We start from the raw sequence: 26,922 nt of genomic DNA, 5'->3' as shown, positions 1-26,922 counted from the left end.
TTTTCCTAAGCCACCCATCAATTTTCCAGTCACTTCTTCCCTCTCAGTAAGATTGAAAATTAAAGAATAATAAAGTTTTAGAATTGAAAAAAGAAGTGATAGTTTTAATTTGAGGATCAGAAGTAATACTTAAAGAAAAACTACTAGGAATGCAAAATTCTTCCTTTGTGGTTAATCTACATTTATAAGTATTCCACTTGACATTTAATTGCTTCGTGTGTTATGTGTATTTCAAAGACAAAAAGAAAGTTTATTAAGACTGCAAATGAAGTGAAAAAATGCTGCATTTTTCTGGGTGGACAGTAGGGGTGGTGGTGGTATTTTCAGTGTTATTGTCATCTAACGAAGCCTAATTTAGTTTGAATATATATTTTGGAACAAATAGCCTCCAAATACAAACTCAGTTTAGGGGAAGATAGTGTGAAAAGGGATAAAATGCCATAAAATTCTGATGTCCTAAAGAAAATGTGAGAGTCTGGGACACCTCCTTCTTCTCTGCAAAGCCTGCAGCCAGCTCACTTCAGACAAAGTTGTCTTTTTATAAACATGATGTAAGCATACACTCACAAGCTCTCTGGAAATAATGATGTTTCTACTTGTGTCAGTTAAAGGCATCCCTTTGTTCATCTAATCACCAAGAAAATTTCAAGGCAGGTGTGCTTCAGTTTAGAGAGGTGCCGTACTTCATGGGTGCCTCTAAGGGACTCTTTACAAAATTCATGCTGCAGAAGCAGCATTCCCCTAAATGGTTGCTTAAGACTGCAAATCCCCAACTGTCCAATTTATATCCAAGGAAGAGTTTACTTCCTTTAGGGCATAAGCCATTATATTACAAAGTCATTAAAATGGAAATAAATACATAAGTTAGCAAATTGTGGTAAGGTAAAATAATCCTATATAAACCATGGCCTAAAAATAAAGAATATATACAGAATTCAGCATGAGGATATTACCATACAGAAATGATAATTAACCGAAGTAAACCTGCACACAGTGATTTTCTGCATTTTGGCAAGTGAAAAAGTTTTGCTATGAAAGCAGGACTCTAAAAATCAAAAAAAAGTATAGGAGACCTAGTTTTGAATTGATATTAAAACACACAGGCATTTTACTTTAATGGTCATGGGCTTAGGTCCCACTATTTCAGAATCCAAAGCTTATTACTTGGATAGTCAACACACATCATTCCAAGACTGCAGCTGCTCCTAATTTGGATTGTTAGGGGATTATCCCTACAAGAGTCCTCATGGCTCATCTGCCCTCAGCGCAATCAGATGAGAAGATCCTGACTTCCATCTCCAGAAAGAAGGCCAAGCCCACCTGGGGCCTGGGTAAATGAGAGCTTCTGTGGGATCTTGACACCGAGATGCTGAGACTCCAGCTGTAAGCCTCAGAGTCACTACTGAGCTACAAATCAGCAGTTTTACATTTATTATTTCTAAAATCTGGATTTGAGTTGCAATCAAGGTATATCCTGATTTAGATTAATTGGCAGTGTTTAGTGATCCATAAAATAATTGTGCACCGATACTGTCAATGATGACAATATAATATGGTGGTTGACGTGCTCTAGCTCAGCGATTTTCAAACTTTAATATGTATATTAAATCACTTGGGGATCTTACTAAAATGTAGACTCTTTCAGTAGATCATGGGAAGGGGCATGAGTCTTTTCATCTTTAACAAGCTCTTAGGTGATGCACATGCTGCTGGTTCACATCCACATCTTGTTTAGTAAATCTCTAGGTATGCTATGAGTTGTTCATGGGCTTTATTTCCTTTTAAACTACCTAAAAACTACAACTTTTAGTTGCATGTCCTTGTTTAAAAATTGTTCCTATATCTTCTATGTAGCTTTATATACACGTATTGTTAAACAAATAATAAACCAAATAATTATTAAGTAATAACTAAAGGTAATGTTAATGAAAGATTGGTTTCAATCCTTGATGATCATACCTTATAGCCTGGATACCTTGGGGAAGAAAATGTTACTGAATAAGGTCAATTTACTCTTTCAAACAAACATTTCAGACGCTCATATAAGACTCTGCTTGGTTTACAGGTAGTGAACATAGGCAGGGAAGACTAATTGCTTCTGAAAAGTAACGTGAAATGAAATCTGATGATGACAGTGATAACATTCTTAAGAACTAAAACAATTACTTGTATTTGAACTACAAAAATTAACTATTCCCAATTCAGTTCCTTTACAAGGTACCCATATTTAAAAAAAATTTCCAGTTTCTTGTTTATCTTTACCAATTTTTGATACTTAGATAGTGGATGTCATAATTTAGGATAGCAAAATGGAAAGCACACTGGGCTTGGAGTCAATAAACAGAGGTTTTCTTCTGACTTTTTTCACATATTAGGGATATGGCTCTGATAATATTATGTATAATTTGTGGTCTCCAAGTTAATTCAATTTTCTCACAAAGCTCTTAGAACAATCAAATGAAACAACTTTTAATATGAGACAATGTGTGCAAAATCTCATAAATTCATCTGCAACCAGGACAATTCTCATATTTGTAGGGGTCAGTGTAAAATGAAAATGAGAAGCCCCCTGTTCAAAAGTTATTAAGAATTTCAAGATGACAAGAAGAAGATATTAAATGAAGAGCAGGGCCCTTCTATGTGTGGAGCCCCATGTGACTGCATAGGTTATAAGTCCATGAGAAGGCCCTGTCTGCAAGATAATTGTAGCTAATCCTCACTATATTAATAGAGTATTAATAAAGTTTATACTTGATTGAGATATTACAATATATCAGGCACTACTCTCAGAGCCTCAATTACATAGTCTCACTTAATCCTTTACAGGGGAAAGAAACTGAAGCACAGAAACATCAACTATCTTACCTCAGGTGATACAACTACCAAGTTTAAGGGAGCCAAGATTGGAATCTGGGAGTGTCTGATTCTAAAGCCATTCATCTTAACTAATTTAATGCAATAAGTTATCTATAACAAGTTATTGTTATTCCTGTTTAATTCAAATTTAGAAACCTAGGCTCACAAAAATACGTCCATATTTCAAGGGCAATTCACTTATTATGACCTTGATTAAACGACCTATGTCAACCTAATTGTCTTATATCCCTAGTACTCCACAGAGAGCCTGGTACATAGTCCATTGTCATGTACTATATATAAAACTAAACACTCAGTCACCAATTTTTCTGTGCACAGAATATTTACTCCACAAAGATAAAAATCTCGTTTTCCTATTATTCAAAATCACATGCTTCTGAATAAGAGTATTATTTTCATTTAAAAGCAATTAATTTGTTTTAAATGTGTTTCAATAGTGATGATTTTCCTGGGGAAAAAAAGACACCAATTACCATGCACAGAAATAATTTCCTTCCAAACATAAGGACTTTGATCCAAAGATCTAAAGACAAGAGTATATCATCTCATAATAAAAATTAAGAGGAACTCCAAAATACTCATTTTGTTTTGGACGAACTTCAGATTTTTAAAAAATATGGCTCAAACTTAGTTAAGTAACAAACTTAAATTTATAGGAAGGTGTTTTTCTTTTCCTTAGCAATGTGTTTTCTGATCCTTCATCTCATTTTATCTTTCCTATTCTTTTCCAATTGTGATAGTGGAACTAATTCACTGCGCTTCAATCCCATACAATATCATGCCCAGTATACAACTCAGCAGAGAGACAAACTCAGATTACTTGATTACCTTCTCTTTGAAATTATTACTAATGTCCTCTGCAAAGCTAATTACAGCTTCTATTGTATTATTAGAGGAATTTTTCATACCTCACTTAGGAAGCTTGTATTGTAAATCTATATTTATTTGCCCAACTCTCTCTCCAGATTCCTGAGTGCATTATCTTACTCATCTATGTGCCCCAGTGTCTAGCGCAGAGCCTGGCACATACTATAAATATATACATATATATATATTTATGTATTTTATATATATATATAATCTATCTATCTATCTATATATATATCTGTACAGAACAGAATAGCCAGATCACTTAGCCCATATACTATAGTCATTACTAGAACATGGCTTGTAATTTATATATATATACACACACACATACATTTATATATATTTTTTGAGACAGTCTCGCTTTGTCATCCACGCTGGAGTGTAATTGCACGATTTCGGCTCACTGCAACCTCTGCCTCCTAGGTTTAAGCAAGCACGTTTCACTAATTTTTTGTATTTTTAATAGAGACGGGATTTCACCATGTTGGCCAGGCTGGTCTTGAACTCCTGATTTCAAGTCATCTACCTGACTTGGCCTCCCGCAGTGCTGGGACTACAGGCATGAGCCACTCCACACCTGGCCCATACTAGATAGTTTTAATGTTGATTAACATAATGCACACATGCAAGTGTTAATGCATAAGCAAATGGAGCAATTTAAACAAGATGCTCTGGTAGGTGCTGAAATTAAGAGAAAATGTTCAGTCTCAGACATTGTTCATTGCTGCTTTCTACTGGGCTGAAAAATGTCATATTCTATAAAATGTATCAAGTCCTCAGAATTAAAATGTCACTGAACCCCCTGACAGACCATGCTATTCTAGCTTGATATTTGAAAGCACTACAATTCATTATGCCAACTGCTGATACTGTTCCAGGCTATGGGGCATCTGCTGAAGATGGGAAATAAAAATCTGTGGGTCCCCTGGAAAGGAAAGATTCTATGTTTGAAAAGCTGAATTCCAGACAAGAACTCACCAGATGCTTTGTGGACTGAAGAGCTGGGTTCCATTTCCTTGGGGACCTGAGCAGATGGGACTCCCTGAATCCACTCTCAAAGAGGAGTGTCTATGGCAAGGTGCCTGGTTTCTGCCCCAGTTGTTTATTTCCCTTGCCTCCACGGCTACAATGCACAGAAGTGAACTTACCCTTAGCAATGTATAGAGCCAATACTTTAGAAAATCTAAAAATCTAGAAAGTACTTCCAAATGTGTTTTCTGTGCATTCCTGTTTGTATGGCTGGCTACACAGTATGGAAAATAAAGCAAGCATTATCTTAGTTTGCCTTAAGAGGAGGAAAAGTGTACAGGCTGCCAGAGTAGGGAAGAGGTTCACAGAGGTAACAGCTCCAGACCAATTCAACCCGGGGAGTGGGAAAGATTCCACTGAAAGCTCATATATAACTAACTGGACATCTGAGAAATATTTCCTGCTGCTTCTTCTCCCCCATCAGATCTTCCCTTCTCTTACATCCCAGCAATCTAGGCTGCGTTTTTCTGTTTTCTTTTCCCTAAAGGTTCCTACGAAGCTCATTTCGTCTAATTTTATCTTTATAAAAATACTGAGAATGAGAGAAGCGAAGTGAGATTATAATATGATATGGGGAGCAACACAGAGTGGCAGTTAGGGGTAAGGATTTCGCTCTCAGATTATTTGGGTGGGAGCTTAGTTTTGTTACTTACTAATTATTTTCCCCTAGGTCAGTTACTTAACTTTTCCTATCTCCATGTCTTCATTTGCCAAATAGGGATAGTATTTATGTGTACCTCTTTTCATGCTTAGAGTATTACCTTTGCAATTATGAAGCTCTGAGAAACTGGTGGTGCATCCCTCTCTGCAATATAATAATCATAATGTATTCAAAAAAGGGCTAGTAAAGACAAAATACCAGAAATCCACCAAAAATTTCTTTTTTTTCTTCTTCTTCCATTACTCCCTTTCTGATAGGTTTGAAATACCAAGTATCAAATTATTTCACACAGTTTCATGGATTTGTTTTTGCAAAGTTGTTGTTTTACTGTGTTCCTGATGCCCCCAGGCACATGCCTGTTGGGTAACTCACTGGATGTTGTTGAAATTTTATGAGAAATAAAAAATGCTTAATATGTTATTATTATGCTTTCTCTGGAATATGCTGACTCCCTTACCCCTTCAGCAATAGCTCCTACTTTTCATGTACATTTGTATAGAGCCTAGTACAATCATAGGCACATTGAGGCACTACAGTGTTTATGCCATGGGGGTTTGTTTGAATGATGTGATGCAGGTAAAGTGCTCTACTAGCAGGACTATCAACTCAGGGATGGCACTCACAGCCATGTGTTCTGCTGAGGTCTCATGAGTTCTCATTTGCATAAGGGAATGATTATTATTAACCTGCGTGCGTTATTGTGAAGACTTTTAAAAGGAAAGGAGGATTTCTGCAGTCTGCTATTCTACACATGAAAGGAGGCAAGGGTAATCGAACTCTGCGTTTAAGTACTGACACTATTACAGTAGAACGACTGAAATACATTTCAATATTTCCGAGATCTAGAAGAAACTAGGCTGGGCCTATAACAAATCGGGTTAATGACACATACGAATTTGTCAAAGCCTTTGACATTTCCACAAACCCCATCTAGCTTTCTTGTTAAAGTTTTCAAAGCAAAACTATCATCTTCCATGTTTTAAATCAGGTAGAAAAAAAATTTCTTTCTATATCTGAACTTCTGCCGAAAACATTAAGCCCATTTGCCTATTCTAGATGGGCTAAACCAGACTCTCTCTGAGTCACTAAACCAAGACCTTGCCTCTAGGAATACAGCACAGAGAAGCTAGAAAATTGTCATTCAGCCCCAAGCCATCATCTCTAGTGCTCACTAGGCTGTACAGAATAGAACAGTCAGAGCACTTAGCTCAAATATATACTATTGTCATTATTAGAACATGGCTATTTTGTGAGTCAGCCCATTCCAGCTGACACAACAAAATGACATATTGTATAGTGCATACTGATCCTACATGAAACACTTTTAATATAAAAGTTAGCCTGTAACCACAGTCAGTCCACTGGTCAAAAATTGAGCATCTGCTGCGTGTCAGCCTGGCCAATGCATGAGTCCTTGAGTGAAGGGACTTCTTTGCATTTTCTCATAGGCTATTAATCTTGCGGGCATTAGCAAAACCTATCTTAAAATGGTTCATACAGGCCAGGTGTGGTGGCTCACACCTGTAATCCCAGCACTTTGGGAGGCCCAGGTGGGTGGATCACGAGGTCAGGACATCCAGACCATACTGGCTAACATGGTGAAACCTTGTCTCTATTAAAAATACAAAAAATTACCCGGGCATGGTGACGGGCACTTGTAGTCCCAGCTACTCAGGAGGCTGAGGCAGGAGAATGGTGTGAACCCAGGTGGCGGAGCTTGCAGTAAGCCAAGATCATGCCACTGCACTCCAGCCTGGGTTCATATAAGTGAAGACGTATCACCACATAAAATCAAGGTAGTATTATCCATAGTTCTATAATGATATGGTAAGTAAAAATATGTGGATCTGTATGGAAAATGTTTAGGAAAAAGTGAAGTGGGAAAGCAAAAAGCAACTGTCTTCCCTAAAGAGTGAGGGATGAGGCATATGGGAAGGTCAATGTAAGTAAATTGTAAAATGGTACCAACCAGTATATGGACCATGACAAAATAATAAGAGAAGAGAGGCAATAAGTCAGGGACCTCAACAAGGAAAAGTCTAGAGGAAATGAAAACCTGGGGATAAATTGTTTAATCATGACTTTGGAATCCATGTGAGTTCTCTGCCAACTAAAGTAGCCCTCCCTCCTCTCATCTGGCATGATTTCCAGACGTCACTGAAGATCTCTTTTTCCTCCAAGTTCCTGCTAGGTTAATTTATCCATCAGGTCCAAAGCCTTTTATTCCAAAATTGGAATAAATTGGAATGCAAATAATGCCATGAGATTTTGTTCTTACGTGTAAATGACAGATACTCTATTCCTCTCTGAGCAAAGAGGAAAATAAGATCAAGAAAGGGGAGGAGGGGGGAGGGATAGCATTAGGAGATATACCTAATGTAAATGATGAGTTAATGGGTGCAGCACACCAACATGGCACATGTATACATATGTAACAAACCTGCACGTTGTACACACGTACCCTAGAACTTAAAGTATAATTATATATATATCAGCCATTCAAAAAAAAAAAAAAGCCACTTGAGGAACCAAATTTGATGAGGATGGTCAACCACAGAAGTGCATAAATTGAGAAGCCTTCAAAACTTTCTAAAACTTTCTCTGTTGTACAAAAGAAGAAAGATAGGGATTAAGGAGCATTTGCAGGAAGGAAATATTTCATCTTTTTCCCAGTGTTGATGCTGGTACACTGTGATGTGGGCACTTCATATGGCAGAGGAGATCACACAGATTTCATTAAAGAATCAATCATTTTTTCCACAGTGAGGGAAAATGCTTACGTAAGATAGGATATTTTCCAAACCTCATCTACCTCAATAGCATCTTCCAGATTTGTGGTAATAAATGTTTCTAAGTGTAATTAAAGGCTGAGCCGATCTAATTAGGTTGATGAAATTTTCAGTGGGACTTCATCCCCCTTAGCATTTCACTCATTTTTTTTTTCTCTCTCTCTAGAATACTTCCTTCGGCTTAATCTGAGCAATTTTTAGTGGCAGCATTCTAAGTTACCTCACACAGGCAGCGTCTCCACTCTGATTGTAAAACCTCCAGCAGGTACATATGACTAGAAACAAACTTCAAATAAAGGATTCTAGGTTGTTTTACTTAACACACAGTCCTTTCCTACCTCTTCAGTTTCATTTCCTTACTAACAAACTACGTTAAATAATGTTCACTCTGCAGGAGGGAAATAAGCATTTCAGAGCATTTGGGGGCACAAAGAGACCAGGAAATGCATAATAATTGCAGGAACAGGTTCTGAGGGGGAGATTAATGAGGGAGCGCCATGACCCTTCCTGATAGGTCAGTGACTACAGAAACACTTATACGATGAAAATATTGGGATAGAAACACATACTAGTGAGATTTTCATCTATCTTTAAAGATTCTTAAAATATATCTAGTGAGCACCTGAAGAATTAACTGTGAGACTTTTCTACAGGAAAATGCTTTCCAAGTGGTCTAAGGTAAATGGGCAAGATGTCCTCATAGAGTCTGAGCATCTCAGACACCATGATTTCTCTTTCTGCAAGATTTTCTAACCTCCTCTCCTTTTGTAGCAGTCACTCAAAAACTGCTTGTTAGAAAATTTAATTAAATATAAAATGATCGAAAATTCTTAAGCAACATATATTTCAGCTTTTACTCAGTGTTATCAAAATGCAAATAATATAAACAAGTATTTCTGTCAAAACAGTGTTGCCTTTGCAAAAAATCAGATTTAGAAAGCATATTTTTTTAAAGACCTATTATCTTCTAAGAATTTCATAGGTATGGGCTGCATATAATGGCAATTTATTATTTACAATTTTTCTTTAACTCTTTTTTTTCAAATTTAAGACTGTGAGTCATTTTTCAATGAGTACAGATATTTTCCCAGACTTTGATTTACTTGTGATGAAAATATGAATTATTTTAAAAAAACTACTTTGATCTCTATTTGAATTCCTGGCCATTCAAAGTTCCTTGTCATTTTAAACAAAGCACCATATGAAGTTCAGGTTAGGCTTTACCGAATTTTGAGCTAATCTTATTTTATTTTGAAATTTGATAAACACATACACAAAAGTAACTTTCCAATTGAGGGTTAGTTGTTCTACGTGCAAGCAAAGTCTCATTTCAAATAGACATTATTAAATGCCATATAGGGGAATCACCTAAGTTGCTTCTAAGGAATATGAGATTATAGGTTGTTTCAATATGTTGAGTGATTTCCTTTTTTTTCTTTAATCTGTAAAGAATAAATGTGTAAATTCGTGAGAGTGGTATTTTTATGCCTTGAATGCCATTGTTCACAATGAAATAGAATCGGCCATTTAAATATTATATTTTCCTTGATAGGGTTCTGTATTCTAATCCTGCTGGACCCCCTTATTACTCTTGGTCAAGTAACTTCTCTAGGTCTGTTTCCCCAAAAGAAGAAAGTTGAACTTAGAAAATGATTTCCAGGATCCTTTCCATTCTAACACTCCAAAATTTCTTCCATGACTTCAGACAAGGTGTTATTAGAATCTCCTTCAAGACTGGTTATGCTAAGAGGGACTACATACTAGACTGAAAATAAAAGTGCCATCAGCCAATAAATGAAGTAATAATTAAGGGTTTACACATGCAGTGTGCTATCGACCAGGAAGTCCAAGCTAGAGTTCAGGAAAATTTACATAGATTTTAGTGTTAAGAGAGATTCTGTGAGAATGAACATGGGTATATCCCTCTCTTTTCAGTAACTCCACAAAGCTGACCTATTTGAAGTAGGGTGATTTAACTCAAAATCCATGATACTTTGTCACTATTTCATTTCAGAAGTAACAAGAGCAGGGCCTTCTAAATAGATAATGGTTCAGACAGGATGGAAACTATGAACAACTAAAAAGCCCTCCAAAGTGCTGGGATTACAGGCATGAACCACAACACCCAGCAAGTTGGGAGGCCAAGGCGGGCAGATCACTTGAGGTCAGTAGTTCAAGACCACCCTGGCCAACATAGAGTGAAACCCGTCACTACTATAAATACAAAAATTAGCTGGGTGTGGTGGTGCATGCCTGTAGTCCCAGCTAACTTGGGAAGCTAAGGCAGGAGAATTGCTTGAACCCAGGAGGTGGAGGTTGCAGTGAGCTGAGATCATGCCACTACACTCCAGCCTGGGGAACAGAGCAAGACTCCATCTCTTAAAAAAAAAAAAAGCCCTCCAAGTGAGGTATGTTTTGATTTATAGACTAATTGTGCTGATATCCTTGCAAACTCCAGTGCATCAGAAGAAGTAAAATGAAAAAGATTACACAAGTCAAGAAAAAAGTGACTGTGCTTCCTCAGACACACACCCCAGATGGGGAAGACAGAGTTGGAAAGTGTCCAATCAATAAAGAAGAGTGAATTGTATCCAAACCCCATAGTGACAACAGCACAAGTGAATCCTCCTTTTATGAGTTTAGCCGCTGTGAACTAACATGTCACTTGGAAGACCACCTGACTTATTTTTTGGTATTGTGGTTTTTGTGGTTAAAAGGCCAATAAAAAAAATGAATACTAAGGTAAGGAATCTTATCAATTCATAAATTAGAGGTGTTAATCTGAAGCACGGTTTAATTTGAAACTGTTATTTTAGGTTAAGGCAATTAACTACAGTTTTATACACACACACACAAAAACCTGCCTCACTTATGCAGAATTATCAGAAGATTACGTGTCTCAGCTGAACTCAAGGATTCACTGCAGGAATTATTATTATTATTATTATTATTATTTGGATGCCCAAAAGAGTTCTTTAGTTAGATTCCCATTTCTGCTAGAGTTCCCTCAATTCCCCTTCCTTTTTCCAATCTAAGCAGGATTACTCTTCTCTGTATAAAGCAGGATGTAGGGACTGATTATACCTGGCCTGGCTCACAGTGAAAATGAGGAAGTTGGTACAGGTGATTGGGGATGTGGCTCCGCCCTCCACTTTCCATCCCTAGAATGGAGTTTCAGAAATCTTCTAATAATATCTAATTATTCTTTTACCATACCTGATATACTTTCTCCATCCCTGCCTGTCTAAATTAGTCACTGTTTGAGATGCTCATATTCTGACTCTTCTGTGTTTCTCTCCTTGTCTTCTAGAACTCTCACTCATCTCACCCTCTTTTTTAATCAAATAACTGTGTTAAATAATGTAATAATTCATTCCTCACAGTCTATTATACATTTGTAAACATTGTTTTAGTTTGTAACAAATTTGAGAGTTTGTACAATCTTTTAGGAACTCTAACAAACATTTCTCTTACAACAGGGCTCTTAACTATGGTAGTTAAGAGCACAAAGGACACTGAAATCAGACTTCCTCGATTAACATTTAGACTTTAATACTTGTTAGTTGTGTGACCTTCCTCAAGAAACTTACCTGCCTCAAACCTCAGTTTCTTTGTCTGAAACATGCAGATAATAAAATGTCTACCTATTTTGTGAGGATTCCTGTAAAGCTCTTATAATAGCACAAAATAACAGCTCTGGAAATATTAGTACTATAATAATAATAATAAATAATAACAATAATAATTAGATTATCATCCTCTACAGAGCTTAACACAAACCTGGATCATACTACGTATTTGTAACCAGTAAAAGTTACTTTCTGAAAGGCAATCTATCACTCCTACTACAAAGCATGGGTAGGTTTGGCCTTTACGAACTGCACCTCTTCATGTTTGTTAAAACTATTGCACTTTCAAATCTCCCTTAGGATTATTCTATATACCTCCACATACTGGGCAACGAATCAACCAGTATGTTCACATAAAGAGAAGACAGGGAAGGATAATTCAGTAGTAATTGTTTTTCCCTAATGCTTAACTGAATCAAGTTTATATCATTAAATTATTTACTTTAGAATAAACCAAGTACATCACTGCTTACCAACAGCACCTATGGCTAACAGTGAATTCAAAGTTATTTAACTTTGATGTTTAGAAATCTACACCATTAAATTGTAGGCATAATGTAAGAGGAACCTCTGGTTCCAGTAGCCCAAAGAAATTGGATTGTGTCTGAATGAATTTTTTTAAAGACAGCTTTTATGGAAAATATTCATTAAAAAATGAAATTCAGGGACTTCTTGATCTTTCTCTCCCCAAAACCCAACAAATTCCAATCTTACACAAAGTTACAATACACAACTACAGCTGATAATGAGGGATGAAATTATTGATGTCATTTAGTTTGATGATCTTGCTCAGATAAATATCAAGTAAATTCACCAGATAACAAATGAAACAGTTTTACTTCCTCCAGAATGTGTTGAAAATAAGGGAACAAAATTATGTCATTATATAGACTTATTTTGTTTTAGTTTTGTTTTGAATTACATAGTCGTTGCTTCTCCTATAGGCTAATTTCTTTTTCTTCTTTTTTCTTTTAATACTCAAGTCATCACTGTATGCATAACACCTATGGCATCTAGGTAGAAATAAGCAAGTAAACCATTTAGCTTAACTTTAGACCCAGTATCTCTTTTTGTTTGACTTTGTTTTATAGCTAATATCAACTGTCCACACAAATCTCAAATGTAAATTACTTACAGACTAATAAAGAAGAGGAACCTAATTCCCTCATAATGATCTATGAGCTGTTTCCCTCCCCCAATCCTACATAAACAATAGTAGAATACTGAATTTAAAGTTGTGCCGTTTGACTCTGGAACATCGGGTCTTCAGCAAAGGTGCTTTCATGCTGGATCTGAAATGATGAGATCGTGAATTAGGAATGATTCTGATGGCAACGATATTTACCTCTTTGAGACAGCCCATAAAGTTGTTACTGACTGGTGACCCTGGAAGGTCGGCTGTGCTGGGACTGCCTCCAACATAGAAAAAGTCATCAGACCCCAGCATGGTATAATCTTCTTGTGTGTAGCCCGTTGTGGTAAGAATCCCATCCACTGATATTGTCACCTAGATAACAAAGCACAGGGAAAGGACACGCTATACTCAGACCTAGATACTGTAATCCTGGGATATGCCTGTTTTGTGTTTTGCTTTTGTTTTTTTTTTTGTTTTGTTTTGTTTTGTTTTGTTTTGCTTTTCTCTTTTTTTCTGTTTGTTTGGTTTTTGTTTTTAGACCTATGACGGAACCCATTTTCATGTCTGTTTGAGGTTTATTCTTAGATTCTATTCAACTAGCCCTAAGAGAGCTAAACTAGTTAGACAGTTAACTGATTATTGAACTAGTGTCAGCATCATCCCTACTGCAACTCAAAAGTTATTGAGCAGACACAAAAATGGTGTTAGTAAAATGCTTCCTAGGTTAGTTTTGCTGGTGTACATATTAGTAAGGTTTAGTTGTCTGTTATTAACTAATCACAACGTGCACCTTGTTAACATAAAAGGCGCAAGCTATTTCCAGCAACATCACTATTTGCACTATTGAGCAGCAATTGTTCAGCATGCAAGTGCCTAAGTCCATGCCAAAGGGAGAGAAAAGGCAAAACAACCAGTAGAAGCGGCACACGCTGATGTGCACATGCAGGAGGTACAGTACAGTTCAGAAAAGGAAAGAAAGAAAACAGGGAGAACCAAAGGAAAAACATAAAAATAAAAACAACTGCTTTGTGATGACGTAAAGATGAGTGGGTGTGGCATCTCCAGCATTCCCAAATCAAGTTTCCATGCCATGCATCATGAATGGTTAGAGACTGGCTGAGCCTGCGGTCACTCGGGCCAGCCACCATTTTGTCTTATCCCGTGTTAACCACAGCTGGATGCAAAAGGTTCGAAACGTTAACGATGCCCCTACAGGTGAGTTGGAAAACAGAAGTTGACAGGAACAGGTAAAAAATAAGAAGGTCAACAACAGATGAAAAGAAGGAGGTCAAAGTAAGCAGAAGAGTACCAACCGCAGTTCCTCTTTTGTTAATGATGTCTACAGTTAAAAGAAAGAAAGAAAACACACGGCAAACCCAAAATAAGAAACAATTAGAATGATATCTACCGAACAATGTAGTTTGTTTACCATAGCGTGTCCAATGCCTGAGTGCTTTGTGGAGAAGGGGGGAGAAAGGAAATTAAAAACTGTGAACAGAATAACGATCGTTACTTAAAAAATATGATGGTCTCTACCATGTTAGTACATTTTTTGATTCAGGTAACGGTTAGTAGAATGAAACATTCCATGAATGACATGTTAGTTATTAAGCATGTTAGTAACATAGAAAAAGGGCAAAAAAATTTTACAAGAAAAAAGCAGACTAACAAGTAGGCCTCCCACAGAGGTAATATTTTTCCTGCTATTATTGTTCATAATTTGCTACTAGACAGAAACAGACACATGACAATGTTCCCTTTGTCTTCCTGAGTACATCTGAGAGACATTGGAAAAGTCTAAAAGGGATTCAAAGGCCTAAAGCGTTTCAGCTGACCACTGCAGCCCTATGCCCGTACTTGACCCCTCCTCCACCCTGGCCCACCCCAGCCCCAGGAAATTAGTAGGAATCAGTTGGCATTGCCCTACTACTCAATTTTACAGCATACAAGGACTCCTCCTCAACTTCAAAACTTCCTTCGGTCATATTGATGGACTTTAGGGTCACAGTTTACTGCAATGAAACAAAGCAAAGATCCTGACACATAGAATGAGTAGAATGGATTTGTGTTTAATCTGTCCTGCTACACATGCACCCCGGCTGTATAACTACAGTTTCCTTTGAGCTACCAATTCGCAGTTTGGTTTGTAACCTGAGCAAAGGCAAATCTAGAAAGTGGACTCCTTGAGCCCCCACCCTTCCTTCTGTGCTTCTCTCAAATGAGCCTCTGGTTTCTTTGTGCATATCTGAGAGAAAAAATTAAAAAAGGAAAACCAAAGAGACAGACTTATAGGAAATCCATGGTCTACAGTTATACTGATGGTGGCCGATCCTCTCCAAAGGCAGGTGGAAGCATGCAGGGCCCCTCCCATGTCAATGAGGGATCTGGAAGGTCTGGGGTTCTCAAGAATCTTTCAATTTTATTTGTTTGCCTTAGCTAGACTAAATCTACACTCCTAAAGCTCCTTTTTGTTTCTCTAGTTCAGATAGTTTAAACCTTTCAGAACAGGAAAGAAAAGGTTAGACAGTTAACAGCTCTGAAAGAGAGGGCTGTTTTGGTAAAGGAAAACCAGAGACAATCCGGTCATTCTGCAACTGTTCAGAGAAACAACAAATATGTTAAGGATATTAGGTTAAGATCAGCATGTACGGCAATAAAATTAGTCACTGTCAACACTTAACAAAATGATACACTGTAATATAAAGTTTCACATAATACCCAAAATTTATAATGTTCAATATAAAAGGACAATCTATTCATTTTCATTCGTATATATACTGTAATCATGTCTTCATTAAAAACATACAGTATATGTAGACCCACAGATTTAGTAAATAGTTGATATTTTCCTAGTATATAGCATCTTGAAAAAATTTTTTTTAAAAAATACAATTAAATAGAAATGCGCACCTAGAAGATTAACTGGCCTTTCCAGAGTCATTTGGGGTTTAACTTAAAGCATCTATGCTAAAAATAAAAGTATCTTCAAAAACAGACCCTTCAGGAGATATGTAAGCCCCTAAAGAAATTTTTCCCCTCAGGGACTTCGCTTGTCCCCATTTTGGGGTTGGGAGGAGGAGGGAGTAGGGACTGATACAATCCCAAATCACAAACACTAATTTTTTGACTACAAAAAAGGAACTGTGATTTAATGACCCCAATGTGCATGCTTCCAAATGATCACCATGAAAACTATAATTTAAAATTAAACAAACAAAAAAACCAAAAACACAACAAAATCACACACATCACAGGAAGGGCAGGTCGCAGGAATATCCTTGCAGCCCTTTTGGAAATTTTCATATGGCCCTGTATCAAAATAGCCTTTGGGCCCCCAGAACTTTCTAGATATGCCCCTGCTCAAGTATGGCAGGAAGATTCATCTCAGAAGAAGAAAAAGCTAATTTGCAAGTGACTCTGAGGAGCCCTGTATCATGTTGTTAGAGTTTTTAAGTACCACACACACAGCTATAGCGAGAAACAAAGCCAGTTACTCTCTTATCCACTGCGCTGTTACCTGACGCAGATTCCTGGTGACTTTCACATCATGCCAGGCATTATCATTAAACTTTCCATTCACAGGCTCCACTAGTGCTTCAAAGGCCCCTGATCCCAAATTAATGACCAGAGAGACAGCTCCATTTTTCAGGGCAAGATTGACATAATCAGCCGATTTCCCAGTGTGAAGCATCAGTCCATTCCTCTGAAGGGTTTTAAATGACAGAGTTATTTCATCACTGCTGCTTTGAATGGGGTTTTGAGACAAGTCGTAGCAGAAGTATTCAGATCCTTTGAACGTGGCAATATATTCTTCTTTTCCTAGAGGAAAACAGATAATACATACATAAGTAAACAAATACACTATGCAAATCAGCAGGTCTTAACAGAAACAATAGCTAATCACCCCCCAAATTAACCTGCTTAATTAGATTTCATGACATGAACTCTGTCTCAGTCAAACAGTACTGTACGGGGCAGTATTTTTTAAAAAATTTTATTATTATTATACTTTAAGTTTTAGGGTACATGTGCACAATGTGCAGGTTTGTTACATACGTATACATGTGCCATGTTGGTGTGCTGCACCCATTAACTCGTCATTTAGCATAACTCATCCTAATGCTATCCCTCTCCCCTCCCCCAACCCCACAACAGTCCCCGGTGTGTGTGATGTTCCCCTTCCTGTGTTCATGTGTTCTCATTGTTCAATTCCCACCTATGAGTGAGAACATGTGGTGTTTGGTTTTTTGTCCTTGAGATAGTTTGCTGAGAATGATGGTTTCCAGCTTCATCACACGTGTTTATTGCGGCACTATTCACAATAGCAAAGACTTGGAACCAACCCAAATGTCCAACAATGATAGACTGGATTAAGAAAATATGGCACATATACACCACGGAACACTAGGTGGCAGTATATTTTTAATAAATCTCAACTATTGGGCCATCAGCTGCAGTAGCTAAAGCTGACATTCTTGAAAATTCAATTAATTTTTCCGTATCACTGCAAGAGCTCTGATCAGAGAAAGTAGTTCTGTGATATCTCCAGGGCATGAATCAGGTACCATAAATGCATATTGGATGGTTCCACTCTGCTGACAACAATGGATTCCAAGATGTTTTCAACATTCTCTCCATCCAACTGAGGCATTATTTTAATTTTCAGTGAGACATTTATGTTCAAAGATCTTTTTCAATGAAGAGACAAACAGTTTTATCATTGAGAGACCATAGCAAATTATCTGGTAAGGAGAAAGGAAAGAAAAAAAGATAGAATCTGGTCTGGGAGTAAACAGACCTCCTACAGAGCACGTGCATTTTTTATCTCCGGATGGATGGAGTAGCGATAGAAAGTCTAATGGAGTCAGCTGGATTACTGATCCATTCCCTGGTGTAGTCAAGCAGATGGTAGGGCTGGCTGTTATGACACTGGTAAGAATTCTAGCACATCGTCATGGGGATAGCATGTAAATGAAGTCTCAACATTTTCTACGTATCTTAGTCTTTACCAGATTTAGGAGTAACAAGGCGGCTCTCACGAGATGCTAGACAAATCAAACAGAAAGGTGGATATTTGGAAAGAACAGTCTTCTCGCACTGATGAGGTGAGTTGAACCAAAGGAAGAATGTAACCCATAAGACCCCTTGACTTTCTAGGCAGTAATGATGCTGTGCCAAGAAAAATGAGACAGCATGGTTGGGAATCAGCTTCTGATAAACTATAAATGTATAATTATAAAAGGTACTGGAGAAACTTAATCTGTCCCACTGGCAACATACTATCACTATTATGCCCCCAGGAGGGCTGATACATCAGCAGGTGTTGCATTCTCCCCTGTAATAGGTTTTTAATCTCAGGACTATTTTCATTTGATTGTCAAATAACTCACGTCCTGGAATCAGAGCTCAAATCGCTTTCAACGCATCAGTGCCAGATGATCTGCCTTCCTGGATGTAGAAAATGGCCATCAGTGGCTACAGGTAGTCAAACCATAGCAATAAATATCATGGTGAGCACCTACAGGTATTCACCAGGAATTGAGCCCTGGAATATTAGTCATTGACTACTAGCAAATTATTAGCCAAGACTATCAGTCAGACCAAATAATTCTGAGTAAGTCACAGGAAAGACCTCCCAATCTGTAACAGTGAATCCCTCCCATTCAAACGCTCAAAATATTGGCTGAGCACCTCCCAAGTGTTAAGCCCAGTACCAGTTATTAGAGATAATGAAGTGAACACAATGGACTTAATTCCTGTCTCGGAAAGTTATAGTCCAGGTGTCTGCTCCCCTGGTCAGTCCAACATGGCAAGTGGTTCAATATTGGGCACAAGTACAACTATATATTACTATTACACTGAGAGAAAAATGTGGGTCAAAATATGAGTTTGGATTGTAGGTTGGCCACTAGCTGTCACTAGAACAATTATTTGCTTTTCAAATTTTGGTTTCTGAAAATGGTTAGAGATACCAATCTTTCAGAACGAATGTGAAGATACAATGAGATAATGTCTGTGCAGACATCTAGTAAAGTTGATACGTTGGTGATAAATAGTCAATGTCTTCCTGCTTGCCTAATTAATGTGATAAATGTGATAAATGATCTAAAACAAACAACATAAATTGTATGTTATTATGAAATCTAGAATTTTCTCTTTAAGATAAAAAACAGGACAAGGATTCCCACTGTCAACATTTATATTCAATGCTACACTTGACGTTGTAGCTAATGCAGGAAGACAAGAAAAGTATATGAACATTGTAAAGATTATAAATGAAGAAAATCATGTCATATAAGCAAATATATTGCACAAATTGAAAGACTAAAATAATCTACAGAAATTATTTGGCTTAATAAGAGACTTTGGAAAGAATTTAGAGTTCTGTGTACTAGAGACAATCAATGTTTCAACATATGTAAATAGATTCATAGATTCAATAAAATCCTAATCAAAATCTCAAAAAATTTAAAAAAACATGTAAAAAGCTGATTCTTCACAATCTATGAGAAAAAAAGAGTCCCAAATAGCCATGATATGCCAGAGAAAGAAGATGAAGTAAGTTGCCTGTGTAAAGATGGACATTTATTACAAAATTATAGTGCTGAAGAAAATGCATTAGGATAGGTAAAATGAGGAGAATAACGATAATCAAACTTAAAATATTCTTAAGCATATATGAAAACAATTTACACTGTCAAGCATTTCAGATAAGTGTGCAAAAGATAGATTAGTCAATAAAGGTTACTGGGACAATCAGTTATTCATAAGAAAAAAGTGAAATTGGATCTTTACATCCTTTTGTTCACAAAAATCAATTCTACATGGATGCCCGATTTAATTTAGAGAGGCAATCTGTGAAAACTTGTCAGACAATAAAGTTTGATATGGAAGAATGGAAGGATTTCTAAAATTAGCATAAAGGCACTAATAAATATTGATACATTCATCTACATTAAAATTAAGAATGCTGGGTCATCAATAATACCATAGAGTAAGAAGTTAAATAACAGTTTTGGAGAAAATATTTTCATTTCCTATTAATCAACAAAGGATTATAATCCAGAATATGCCAAGCACCTCAGCGAATCAATACGAAAATAAAGACAACCAATGAAGAACACAGACAAAATAAATGTAATTTCATGGAAAAATAGATATGTATTGTTTATGAATAATGAACAGATGTTCATTCCTATTAGTATTCAGGAAATGGTAAAAATCAAACTACATTCAGATACCATTTCATAGCCATGAAATTGACATAAAACGAAAAGAGAATAATTCCACATTTTGCCAAGGCTACCGAAAGTCATTCTTATATACTGCTGATGCTGATAAGATAAAAATTGACCAACTGTAATAAGTTTCTTTTGGCATTATGCAATCCCATGGGAATTTCACATATTATAAAGAACTTGGGTCTCAGTCCTTAGAAAACAGTTAACCAGGATCAGTTAACTAAACATTTGCCAATTCCTTCAACTCATTTGTCATTGCTTATTGTTCTGCTCATTTGATGATAGGTAGTCAAGTGGGTTCTGGTTCATGTATGTGTGTGTGTGTGTGTGTGTGTGTGTGCATACTAATAATCATATATGAAAACAATTTATATTGTCTGGCATTGCAGATAAGTTAGCAAGAGATACAGAGGTCAGTAAAGGTTGCTGGGACTATTGGTTATCTATAAGAGAAAAGTGAAATTGGATCTTTACATCCTTTTGTTTCCCAGAATCAATTCTACATGATGAAGGATTTAATTTAGAGAGGCAATCTATGAAAGCTTTTGTCAGACACACACACACACACACACACACACACACATACATACACACACACACACACACACACACACAAGAGATCCACTTATCTGAATATGGTATTTGCAAAATTTTACATTCCCACTGAATAAGTAGATCTCTGAGTCAGCAGGAGCCTTAAAGACAATCCTGCAGCCCAACCCATTAATTTACATTATTAAGAAAGCGAGGCTCATGGAGTTTATATGACCCTCAAATTCATAAAATGTGACAGTAACAGAAGTGGGACTAGGATTCAGACTACTAATCCAGATTCTGTCTAACATGCCACGACACCTGTGTGTCAGAAAGAAGTGATATATAGCATTGTGAAAGAAAGAAAAAAAGAGAAAAAAAACTGTTTGTGAAGATATGTCTTAGAAAATTATAATTGTGCTTTAGTCTACTCAGTTTAAAAGGGATGGTAATATATTAAGAAAGATTCCACTTAGATAACTAAATTATAAAGTTTTGGAGCTTGAAGAGGTTTGGTCCAGTAAGAAGGCTGTAGAATTTTATCCAAGATATCTTGTATCATTCCAAATCTGCATAACTCAGAATAAATCTCAACAAAGGTTTTGTTTGCCAGATAATGTGGCATACCCAAGGGGAAAAATAATAAACAGTTTGCAATTCACTAAGTAATAAACTTTGAAGTTATATGGGTGTTGATGTATTTTTAACACTATGATATTCCCCTTACTTAAAAATGAAAATATATCATTTCTTTTGTATTGTTTAATTCCAAATTTAAGTAATTCAAATTTACATTAAAGGCAACCACATAGTTTTGGAAAAAAATTCAGTCTGTGGAATATGCAATTACCTTAAAATGCCATAAATGCGACATAAATCTAAGCAGGGAAAATATTTCTTCCTATGTTCTTTTTCATGAAAGAACATATATACTACATGAAAATACAAAAATCACTTTTTCACAATATATTTATAAGAATATTATGTTTCATCTAATCAATTGCTACCTTACAATCTTTGTAAGTAAGCTTTGTGCTATTCTATAAACAAATACTAAGCAGCAGAGTGTTTACATATGTGTTTCTGCTGAACACTTAAAGAATAAGTCTATGTCCATTTTTAAATACAAGTCCCAAATAACTTTTGCATTTCTACTATGTGCTAAAACAACGAAAATGAAAAAGAAATTAGACCCAAAGCCATGTAAATGTCAATAAATACTTATATCTAGGATACAAAGAGACCTCTTACAAATCAATAACAACAACAACAAAAAACAAAAACACAACACAAGCCAATGGGAAAAAAACGATAAAGTAGTTGAACAGACATTAAAGTATAAAAGGCTATCTTCAAAGAAATGCAAACTAAACCATAATGAAATAACAGCACACTCCACAGAATGAATAAAATGAAAAATACAAAAAAAAAATCCAGTGTCAGTGAGGATGTGGGGCAACTAGAACTCTCATACATTATTGGTAGGAACTATTTTGTGAAATTGTTTGGCATTCTCTTTTAAAGCTGAACTTGTGCCTACCCTATGATCCACCAATTCCACTCATAAGCATATATCCAACAAAAAATACACATATCATCAGAATAGCATACTAGAATGTTTACAGTGTTACTCTGCATAAATTATCTAAAACTTAACACTACTGAAATAACAACCAATAATAGAATGGATAAATTTCAGTATAGTCACACAATAGAATATTAAATAACAATGTGAATCTATGAGCTGCAACTGCAACAGAAATACAGATAAATCTCACAATAATAATGTTTAGCTAAAAAAAAAAATGCCTGACAAAAAAGAGAACATAGTTCTGATTCCATTTATATAAAAAATTTAAAAACATGCATAACTAGCCTCTGTTGTTGTAAATCAAGACAGTGGCTACGCTTGGTAGAGATGGAGAGGGGATAGTAGTGAGGAGAACTCTTGGGGTACAATTAATGTTGTTCTTGATTTAAGGGTTGCTTATGGGTGTGCTAAGCGTGTGAAAAATTAATTTACCTGGACATTTATGCTACATTTATCAGCATAAATACTATATTTCAATAAAATGTTTCAATAATCTGGATGATTAAGCATAAAATGAATTCGTCTGATGAAGTATTTTCTTCCTGATTAATACGATGATATGAGAAGACACTATTCCTATTAATGCTACTATTAATAGTAAAAGCTAAAATAAAGCCAATAGTAATAATTTCAATTGTCACTTTTTAAAACTTTTCAATGAATATTAATATCCTTTAATTATCATTTGCTCTTAAGAGTAATCTCTCAAGATTTAAAAAAATATATATATACGCTGCTTGGTAGTAATTGTTTGAAGATCCATATCTTAAATGTGTTGATTAATGGATTGATATCAAGATGAAAAGAGCCTCTATTTCTAACCATAGCAATGTTATGATAAAATTGGGAAAAAGTAATATTTAAAAATTTGAAGCATCTTTCCAATAGTCTACAACAATTGATTTTATGTTGCCATACAGTTGGAGGAAAATATTTAAGAGGCTGCCATGGGATTTCAGTCCCATTCCATATCCAACCCACTATAACTTAGAAGAAAATTCACAGTTCTTGCTCATCTAATTTTCTGAGAGTAAGTTCAACTTTAAGATTTTTTTGATACAAAAACAAACTTCTTATCATAGAAAAGAAAGTTAACCATTACTGAACCACTTCATTGGATGTTGTAGAAGGTGTTCAATCCTTAGATGGCAGATTGAACAAATGGATTGGTTTCAACACCAAGAATCACTGATTTCTACTTTATGGGAAAAAGATATTAAACAAAGATAGGTTAAATGACTTCCTAAGTTCACACAAAGATTGATTCTCAGGACAATGCTCCTTTGCATTACCAGTGCATAGAATATAATCTCATTAATTTGACCCAATGCCTCTATATCTTCTAAATTCACTGAACTTCTTCACCAAATAAATAATCTGCAAGGAAATTACCCTACATCCTAAAGACAAGGATGCCTGTGGGCAGAACGAAGTCCCACTGTCCCCAATTACATGAAGAATGTCAGGTCATTTTTGTATGCCAAAAAATTAGCCAATATTATTATTCTTGATTATATTGCTTTTCATATATATAAAATCCCAAATCACACAGGTTGGAAGGTTTTACTATAGTTATGTGATTCAAAGATTATGTTCAACATAAACCAGAAACTAAAATCAATATATGAAAAAACAAATGAATGAAAAAAGATATTTGGGTGAGAGCCCTGCTTCATTTATTTTTCTATTCTAGAAGTCAAATGTACAAAAATATTGTGCCAAAAACATCCTTGACCAAGCAGATGTACACATTAGAAGTCTGCATTATTAAAACAAATAAGCCAGGCTGTCTCTGCTATAAGATAAAACAACTTTAGAAAAGCAGAAAAGGAAAGTCTGCTTATTCAAATTCATATCAAATTAAATCCTCAGTCCTTAAGAAATTTAGTATTATCTTATTTGCCACGAACTGTGTAACTGAGAAATTAAAACAATAAATTGATTATTACAAGTAAAAATCACATTACTTTCAAGGGAGAGTAGTTCACTCATTAGACTTTCTACGTAATATATGTTGTAAAATATTCTAAAATTACCAACTATTATTCAACATATGTAAATTCTGAGTCTAACTTCTCTTGTTCTGCAGTGAGTAATCAAGACTTATAAAATATTCACTCTTCAAGATTTAGCTCACTTAGGTAAACCTCGAGACCAATCCAGAAATAAATTGCCAAGCTTCTATCAAATAATTCAAAAGAAGACCCAGGACTCTTGATGATATACTTGAGGTCACTAAATATGAAAGGTAAGTTAGACTTAGACATTATTTAGTCCAGTGCCTTCATTTATTAGATGAACAGTGTCAGGGCCCAACAGACAAAACTATGGTCACATAACTAAATGAGGAAAAGTCAGAATATAATCCTTGCCCTCTTGATAACAGTCTCAGGTTCTTCCTAATTTCTAGATATTGCCATAAAATGAGCTTCTAATTCATTACCAAAAACTAAATGCAGCTTAAATTTGAGGATATTTCTGCAAAAGAAAATAGGACATGTTCCAAAACTCTAGTACGATAATTTTCCAATCTTATTGTGCAATTGATTTGCATTTGTTAAAATAACCAAAGGTGCTGAGAACCAAACAGGCCATTCTGTGTCTGGCTGGACTGACTAGTCAGTTCTACATATAAAATGAGACACACAGGGAAAGGAATGAACAAATGATCCTGGAATTCATTAGCTATGCAACATTTCAATTTCTGGGCCTGACTCAGATTCAAGTACCTACAACGTAATCTGTAAGAACTAGATGCTGTATTTTTTAACCTGAAGAAAATCATTAACACAATCAAAATTAAAAGTAGCTTCATGAATATGGACTTTATAAAGATTCTCTGCAAGAAATTTGAAAATTTCTGGGTGCCAATTAATGATTACTTAATAAATAAGTAAATTATAATAATGCAATTATATTCAAGGAGATGTATAGGTATTTTGTATTTATAAACAGTCCTCATTTATGACATGGATATGAAGTAAATAAATTTAACTATGAAATCATCTTATTACCGACTTGGTCAAGGCAATATATTCTGAGCAATTTATCTATTTAACCAAACCCCAAAGAATAGCCAATTGCTTCTTTCTCCCTAGAATCAGACTGGGGTTGTCTGTAACTCTAAAAATCTATAATTTAATTTATGCAAATATTGTGGCCATCTTGTAAACTGTTCTAAATTATAGAATGTATTTTTTTAATATACACAGATGATAGCATCTTGGAAGGCAACAGCAGAGGAAAGGAGAATTTTCACAGGGAAGAAGAAAGAGTTGGTGAAAGTGAAATTGCTTTAACAAAATAATGACCTCTATACCTCCTACTCGAACTGTGGTTTGAAGGACAGTATCATCAGCATCACTTGGAGCTTGTGAGAAATTTAGAATTTCAAGGCCCCCTCGACCCCAACTTACTGATGTAAACTCTGTATTGTAACCCGATCCCCAAGGTGATTCTAGTGTACATTAAAGTGTGAGAGTCTTGTTATGAATGGATTCTTATAGTGCTGCAATTTAGAATATCTTTTAAGAATTATAAAGACAATTTTGTGTCTCTTGTATCTGAAATAAGTATTAAAGGCAAAATATATATTGATATCATGGCACTGTTCTTAAGCAATTAACATCCAGATGAATTATTTTGCATCTTTTCATTGGAAATAAAAAGCCCGGGGCAGGGTGGGGGGTGAAAGAATCAGAGAGCTCTATCAGTGTGTAGATGTATCAAATATCTATTTAATATGTACTCCAGCAGAGAGTCCAGGCTCCAAATCATTGGAAGCAATCTCTCAATTTTTATTCTCAACATATTTCACCTTTAGGCAATATTACAATAAAATTATCTGTGGGTTTGTAAACTTAGTGCCACTCTTCTGGATAAATGTAAAGGGTGTATAACTCCTGGTATATTCTAACAGGTCATCATTATTGGTGAATATACTTAACAAGGTTCATGCAACTGCATTTACGGTTCTCCCTAGAAATGTCTTTGTTGATACACTGCTGCAACTGAAAACTATCATGCATTCTGGATGTAAACTGATTCAATGAAAACAAATGGACCTGGGCTGTCACATTTCCACTTACTATAGTCAAGTGAACTTGGAACATTTTAAAGTTAGTAACACTTAGAAATGCAAGAAATATATACTGCTAACTCAAAGTCTCCTATGTTTTAAAAAAGAATGACAGTTTTTTAAAAGAAAGAAAAAAAAACTAAAATTATCTTGATATCCCCAGCACATTAAGTAGAGGAGAGGGTAATAAATATGTGATAAGTGTAATGAGAAATCATGCTGGATGGGAAGAAATGTACTTTTGTAACTCCATCCATTCGTGTGCTTCATAGAAGGCTTGACCAAGGTTTTTTGGTTTATTTTGTTTTTGTTTTTTTTTTCAGATCGAAAGCTACTTTGTTATTAAAATAATGCAAAGAAGTAGGTCAGTATACACTAAAATCAGTATAAAATAGGAACACTTGAATTGTTGCATATCATTCTTCACAGTAGGAGCACAAGAGAAGGAACACTGAAAACCTATGGCATATCTTTGATTTCAACACAGA

The 26,922-nt window shown here is 35.7% G+C and overlaps 1 protein-coding gene and 1 long non-coding RNA gene across 24 annotated transcripts in view; one reads left to right on the top strand and one right to left on the bottom strand.

The window, feature by feature from the left end:
* NRXN1 (neurexin 1) overlaps nucleotides 1–26,922 on the bottom strand; it is a 1,113,820-nt gene that overhangs the window by 687,515 nt on the left and 399,383 nt on the right. For 13 of the 21 annotated variants that reach the window (XM_063695888.1, XM_063695883.1, XM_055377874.2 and 10 more), the window contains 2 exons: nucleotides 16,508–16,809; nucleotides 13,201–13,362 (listed from right to left, as the gene is read on the bottom strand). In XM_063695888.1, the coding sequence (XP_063551958.1) occupies nucleotides 13,201–13,362; nucleotides 16,508–16,809 (464 nt within the window). Of the gene's footprint in view, nucleotides 1–12,608; nucleotides 13,148–13,200; nucleotides 13,363–14,398; nucleotides 14,444–16,507; nucleotides 16,810–26,922 lie in introns of those variants that run through there. The other 8 variants (XM_063695887.1, XM_063695881.1, XM_063695882.1 and 5 more) reach the window with 3 other exon arrangements.
* Nucleotides 14,095–25,845, top strand: LOC109025745 (uncharacterized). Of its 3 annotated transcripts, none has more exons than XR_002004692.3 (4): nucleotides 14,095–14,205; nucleotides 17,993–18,095; nucleotides 24,446–24,604; nucleotides 25,569–25,845. It is a non-coding gene; the product is annotated as an uncharacterized lncRNA (long non-coding RNA). The 3 variants fall into 3 exon arrangements; XR_002004693.3 differs by lacking the exon at nucleotides 14,095–14,205 and adding an exon at nucleotides 23,277–23,386 and having other exon boundaries at nucleotides 17,960–18,095; XR_008676873.2 differs by lacking the exon at nucleotides 14,095–14,205 and having other exon boundaries at nucleotides 17,957–18,095; nucleotides 24,483–24,604.

This window comes from Gorilla gorilla, chromosome 12 (assembly GCF_029281585.2).
Source record: "Gorilla gorilla gorilla isolate KB3781 chromosome 12, NHGRI_mGorGor1-v2.1_pri, whole genome shotgun sequence".
Taxonomy (NCBI): Eukaryota; Metazoa; Chordata; class Mammalia; order Primates; family Hominidae; genus Gorilla; species Gorilla gorilla.
This window is presented reverse-complemented; position numbering and strand designations above follow the sequence as displayed.